Source organism: Panthera pardus, unplaced genomic scaffold (genome assembly GCF_024362965.1).
Source record: "Panthera pardus isolate Hobbes unplaced genomic scaffold, ASM2436296v1 HiC_scaffold_11, whole genome shotgun sequence".
In the NCBI taxonomy this organism is placed as follows: domain Eukaryota; kingdom Metazoa; phylum Chordata; class Mammalia; order Carnivora; family Felidae; genus Panthera; species Panthera pardus.
Window position 1 is genome coordinate 844,494 of NW_026526666.1, and position 6,537 is coordinate 851,030.

General features: G+C 49.7%; 1 protein-coding gene across 1 annotated transcript; it reads left to right on the top strand.

Moving 5' to 3' along the window:
* Positions 1-245: 245 nt before the first annotated feature.
* S100A11 (S100 calcium binding protein A11) lies at positions 246-5,977 on the top strand. Its single transcript, XM_019432997.2, has 3 exons — positions 246-374; positions 4,340-4,492; positions 5,648-5,977. The coding sequence occupies exons 1-3, from the start codon at positions 372-374 to the stop codon at positions 5,801-5,803; spliced, it is 312 nt and encodes a 103-aa protein (XP_019288542.1). The 5' UTR covers positions 246-371; the 3' UTR covers positions 5,804-5,977.
* Positions 5,978-6,537: the final 560 nt, after the last annotated feature.

Below are 6,537 nucleotides of genomic sequence, written 5' to 3' on the forward strand. Positions count from 1 at the left end.
TGCATAAGTTTTAATTCAGAAAAGTCCAGAATCTTTCAGGGACAGGGAGAGACGGCGGGTCTCGGGTGAGCGGCGCGCTGGTCCACGCGGGCGGGACAGACAGGTCTGTATCTGCGCCGGGGAGGGGGTGTGGGGAAGGGGTTGGGGGTGGAGACCGGCCGGCCGGGAGCCCGGCTCGGGAGTCGGGCGGCGCCGCGCGGGGCGGGGCGGACAAGTCCGGATCTGCGCCCGGGGGGTGGAGGCGGAGGCGGGCCCGGGAGAGGTGGGAGCCCGAGCCCGAGCCCGCGCCCGCCTCCCGGAGCTCACAGCCCGCCGCTGCCGCTGCCGCCGCCGCCGCCCCGCCACAGCGCCCGCGACCGCTCCGTGCAGACATGGTAAGCCCGGCCTTTGTCGTGTCTGCCTCCGCAAAGACAGGAAAAAAGGCTCGGTGTGCTTGCCGCCATGCTGATCCTTCATTCCTGTGGGACGTAGCGGGAAGCCGAGCCGCGAAAGTCAGTCGTGGGAGGGAACTGGGGTAGAGGCTGCAAGGAAAGCAGCCGTAGGTTCCGCCTGTGCTAGCAGACGAGGGGCGGCCACCAGAGAGTCTCTGGTTCCGCCGCGCGGATGCGGTGCGAGCCGGGGGAAGAGGGGCTGCTCCCCTTACCCGATCCCCCTCGGCCGGGAAGGGGGCGAGGCGCGGGGTCGCGCCGGGCCCCTGGCCCGCCCCCGGGCTCCGGGAAGCCTGGGAGACCAGAAAAGTTAAAGAAGGGCGGGACGCGGCGGGGGAGATCCGTCAGCACTGGTTGTTTTTGTAGACCAGGAAGGGCACTTCTCAGAACTGAGTCGTCAGAGCCCCGGGGAAAATCGGTTTTAGTAAGCTGTCGGCAACCGGCCAAGACCCCAAAGCCTGAAACCGAAGCCGCTGCCAGCCAGCCGGACGCAGCCCAGACGGTGGGAGGAGTCCGGTCCCCGCCAAGCCCCTCTTCCTTCCCTTCTCCTCTGAACCCACCGCCTTTTCAGGCACTCAGGCCAACATCTGTTTTTCTCTTCTCAGCTCCTGCCAACCTGCTTTGAATTCTCTCTCTAGCGTTTCCATTAGGCCACCTCCAAAATCTACCTCCTGCTTGACCCCTTTTGTGAAGGGAGTCAGCAAACTTCTGCCCGCGGGCCAAATAGGGTTTCTGACCCCTGCACAAGCTACAAATGGATTTGACGTTTTTAACTGGTTGAAAGAAAACCGAAAGAAGAATAATACTTTGTGACACCTGAAGTGATACGAAAATCAGACTTAATTGACCATAAATAAAATTTTATTGGCACACGGCCACGCCCGTTCACTTATGAGCTGTCTGTGTAGTTGCTGTCCCGCTACAAAAGAGTGACAGAGACAACATGGACCACAGTGGCCTAAGATATCTACCATCTGACCCTTTACACAACACATTTGCCAGCCTTTATCCCTGCCCACTCTTCCCTCCTTCCTTTCCATGCAAGAAGGGAGTAACAATGTCCCAAGGAACCTTGAAAAGGCAGACCCAGCACCAATAGGTGGTGAAGACTGGGAAGGACTGCCCTGAAGGAAGGTGGATGCCTCCTTGGATCCTCGCTGGGGTGGGGCTGGGGGAAGCACTTTGGTTAAGAATGACAACAGCAATGCTGGAATCTTTCAAGTGTTACTTCTTTTTCACATTCCTTTTTCTTCCCCCTTTCCTCAAATGTTGAGTATTCGGAATGCATTTTTAAAATTCTTTCACTGTATCCATTTACCTCACACCATTTTCTCCTTCCTATCATGGTGCCAAATACAACTGTGAGGGTGCAGTGAGCTGTGGGGAGTGCTGGCCTCCAGGCAGGAGATCTTGTTCTCCTCTCTTCAGCCTCTCTGCTTCACCTTGAGCAAAGCTTTCCTGTCTCTGGGCCTCCCTTCTCTGGAACCATCTCCCAAACTCCCTCCAGCTTTACAAATTTTACAATTCCATTTTAGTAGTAATTCGGTAATTGTGTTTCTTTCTTTCACTCTGGAAAATTACTTCTGAGAAGAAATACAGAGGTTTTAATTTTTTCCATGTGTGGCTGATAGCAACAGTTTTCAAGAAGGGGAAAAAAATGGTCTAAATTATAGTCCTGGTGTTAAGGAGGAAAAAAAAAATAAAGCAGAAAGCCACTTTGAAACTAGAGAAGCAAAGCAATCAGAATTCCCCAAGGTAAAGGGGCAGAGGAGCATCTGTAGGCCTAGAAAAAGGTCACAAAGCCCTTAATCCTCAGCCTGGAATCTTTTACCCTATATGGCATGTCCTTCCAGCTGACCTTCTTCCTGTCATCTGACACATTAGGACAGTGAAATTTTAGTCCTGATAAGGAAGACTGTTGTGCAAAAACCTCTGTTTCTAGATTATGGTATTCTATTTCACTCCCAAACCCCGGACATTTTTCTTTCCTTAAAAAAAAAAAAAAAAAAAAAAAAAAAAAAAAGTTCTCTCTGAGAAAAAAGAAAGCATTCCAACAACATGACTGTTGGGAAAGAATCCATCTCCAGAAGAGTTCACTAGAACCCACCTCTGGACAGGGCTTTACAGATGCTCCCACCTGCAAAGGGCAGCAGTGAGCTCAGCTAGGCTGGTAAAACACATCGTGGAGACACTGCAGATGAAAAGCCTGGGGCGGCCGGGGCAGTGGGGAGGAAGGAAGGAGCCCAAAGCTGTGCCCCTAAGGGCTCGGATCAATCCGAAGCATGTTAATTATGGGTCCCAGCTCTGAGCTCCAGGAAGTCCATGCAAAGACCAAATTAAGGGGTAAAAGCTAATTGTAAATGTCACCATCCAAGCAAAGATCATTATTAATACCTGAAGTTTAGTAAAGCCCGAGAGGAAGGGTGTGGCTGGCAACTTTTCCAGAAAGCCTGTAGTTGATGTCTGAACCACCAGGGGGCCCTAGATGAAGGCAGAAATGACCTGAAGACTCTGCAAAATAGAAAATTTCCCTCAAGAATTCTGTTGTAAGGAAGGCAGAGGCCAGCACAGAATTTGACCCTCCAGCTCCTCCTGGTGCAACCACCGATGAGGTCCAGCTCTGTAGATGCCAGGGGAACTGATGAGTGGCAACCTGAGAGCTCCCTTCCTGAGATCAACCTTTGTGGTTTGACGTGACCAGAGAAGTTCCTCTGGCCATTCCTGTAAGAATTAGTGGCATCTGGAAGAAGGAACAAAGACCAAGGATTGCAGATAGGGACCTGGAGGCTGAAATTCTAGGGGTGGCTCTACTGTGTCAATTCCCTTCTCGTGGCTCTTGTTTCCTCCCATGTAAAATTAATGGTTCTTAACCTTCAATATGAAAGCTGCTTTTGAACATCCAAAAAGCTCCCAAATCTCCTACCCCACACACAATAATAACTATGCATTTAGTTTTCTTCTAGAAAATGCAGGAGTCCCAGGAATTCGGTATTGCTTTAAAAAGAACTGAATTTCATTTATCACAGTAGCCTCTATATTTGCTTAGAAAACAGGAAATTGTTGGGGCACCTGGGTGGTTCAGTTGGTTGAGCATCCGACTTCGGCCCAGGTCATGATCTCAAGGTTCACGTGTTTGAGCCTCGCATGAGGCTCTGTGCTGAGAGCTCAGAGCCTGAGCCTGTTTCAGATTCTGTGTCTCCCTCTCTCTCTGCCCCTCCCCAACTCATGCTCTGTCTCTCTCTGTCTCTCAAAAATGAATAAATGTTAAAAATTTTAAAAATATATATTAAAAAAAGAAAATGGGAAATTATTTAATCTCCAAATAGTGCTTGGTGCACATATGGATTTGTGGGTGTATAGTTATACATGTTTACCCACAGATTCTAGAAACATCAGTAAACCCTGCCGCAGTCACACTCATCCAGACAGTCTACTGCTTTAAAAAAAAAAATTTTTTTTTAATGTTTGTTTATTTTTGAGAGACAGAGACAGAGCATGAGCAGAGGAGGGACAGAGAGAGAGGGAGACACAGAATTGGAAGCAGGCTCCAGGCTCTGAGCTGTCAGCACAGAACCCACTGTGGGGCTCGAACCCACAAACTGTGAGATCATGACCTGAGCCGAAGTCGGGTGCTTGACCGACTGAGCCACCCAGGCGCCCAGTCTACTGCTTTTAGACACACCCATGTGCTCCATGTGTACCCTCACTATATTTCACCCAGAATAAACATGTGATATGGGAGGGAAGCTCATGGAATGTGACCTTCAGTGTTTGTCTTGGGCTCTTCTGCCCCCTAAAAAACAGCCTAGTCTTTTAGTAAACTCCTTTAGCCCAAAATGAAGGTATGAGATTCTCTGGAGTGTTCTCCAGCATCCAGCCCTTGTCTGAACCCTGACTTTTCTTCTCTCAAGGCAAAAATGTCCAGCCCTACTGAGACTGAGCGGTGCATCGAGTCTCTGATTGCTGTTTTCCAGAGGTATGCTGGAAAGGATGGTAATAGCTGCAAACTCTCCAAGACAGAGTTCCTAACCTTCATGAATACAGAGCTGGCTGCCTTCACAAAGGTACTGCTCCCAGCCCCTCCCCCCAGACTACCCATAGCTCAAAACAAAGACCCTGACAAAATGGCTGGGAGTGAGGACCCAGCAGCTGACTCCCCCACCCCTGCCTCCTCTTCATTCACTCCAAGCCAGGGACCTGCACGGCAGAGGCGGAGCCCTCAGGCCTCAAGTGAGCTCTGAGTAACCTTTCAAGGACCTTTCCTTCTTTTCTTTGAACACGGTGTTTTTTTTTGTTTTTTTTTTTTTTATTTTTGGGACAGAGAGAGACAGAGCATGAACGGGGGAGGGGCAGAGAGAGAGGGAGACACAGAATCGGAAACAGGCTCCAGGCTCCGAGCCATCAGCCCAGAGCCTGACGCGGGGCTCGAACTCACGGGCCGCGAGATCGTGACCTGGCTGAAGTCGGACGCTTAACCGACTGCGCCACCCAGGCGCCCCAAACACGGTGTGTTTTAAAGATCAAAGTTCTCAAACTACATGACCCAAGGAATGTTGATTTGTTTCTTTCATTTAGGGAAGGAGCATATGAAACGGTAAGTGGTGTAAAAGGATAGTTTTCAAATTTGATTTCTCCATCCCAAAGCTTCTAGGGAAGCCCTGTCCCATAGAACTTTCTGTGATGTTGGAAATAATGTTTTGTATCTATCTGCACAGTCCGGTGTGGTAGCCACCAGACACAGGTGCCACTCAAGGACAGATTTCTAAGTCCCTAATTTAAACAGCCAGTGTAGCTAGTGGCTGTAAGTGTGTATATGTGTGGGGAGCTCAGAGGAGAAGATGAGGCAGATCAGGACCTGCGTCTTCTTTCCACTTCAAATCGCTTCACTTCTGTGCAGTTTGTATACTGGAGTGGCAGGTGACACTTGAAAAAGTGTGCCACTACTTTTATACCACTGAATAACCCCTGACTGTCACAGAGGAACCCGGGAATGGGAGCCAGAAAACTTGGGGTCCAGGCACAGGTCTTCCTCTTAGGCGAGTCACTTCCCTGTTTGAGTCTGTCACTGTGTCTGGGAAGTGGGAGTGTTACTAACCCCTAGCCTGTACCTCACACTCTTGTGAGAATGAGATGTGGCAACATAACTGAAAGTATCTTAGAAAGTGCAAGGTCAGGTACCATTAATAGTATCATTATTATGGTTATTATTACCTTTGCAGAACCAGAAGGACCCTGGTGTCCTTGACCGCATGATGAAGAAACTTGACACCAACTCCGATGGGCAACTGGACTTCCAAGAATTTCTTAATCTTATTGGCGGCTTGGCCATAGCTTGCCACGACTCCTTTTTAAGGTCTACCCATTTCCAGAAGTAAATCTGAGGGGGGCTCTTGGGCCTGGCCTGCAGACCACCCCCTTTCCTTCAAAACAGCCTCCCAGTCATCATCTCCTCATCACATCCTACACGTCCTTGAGCCCAGAGCATCCACTGCCCCGTGCAGGCCAGTCCTGCTGGTGGTAAATAAAGAAATGGCGTTTTTTAAAATTTACGCTAGAGAGTCAGTACATTTGTGCCAGGGAGGAAGCAGCGTGGGAGGGATTAGCCTGATGGAAGCAGTTCCCAGAACTGCACAGTAAATAGTGAAAATACACCTTGGGTGTATTTGTAAGTATGACTCACGGTACCAACAGAATCATTCCAGATCACTCAGACTGATGGAGAAATGTCACTTGTTACTCAATAAGTGTCTATTCACCCCTCCTACAGGCACTACCACAGGCTCTGAGGATACAGTCGGCAAGACAGACAAGGTCCCTCATTCACCGAGCTGACTTTCTGGGGCAGGGGGGAGAGGGGAGAGGCAATGAATAAGCAAACAAGACAACTAGATAAATCCTATGGAGGAAAGACTACAAGGTGGTATGTTACAGGTTACAGGGGCTGGGGAGGGCATTCTTCTGAGATCTCATGTGTGCTGACATCTGAAGGATGAGACAAAGCAAGCAGTTGGAAAGATGGAGGAGGGACTTCCACAAGAAGGAACAGTGAGGTTCTGAGGTGAGAAAGAGCAGGACGCTGGAGGAATGAAAAGGAGGCCAATGTGGTCAA

What these genes read in the sequence shown, in the direction of transcription:
- S100A11 (XM_019432997.2), top strand. An exon ending in AGCTGGCTGCCTTCACAAAG is followed by an intron (nt 4,493 to 5,647) that starts GTACTGCTCCCA and finishes TTACCTTTGCAG; the next exon opens with AACCAGAAGGACCCTGGTGT.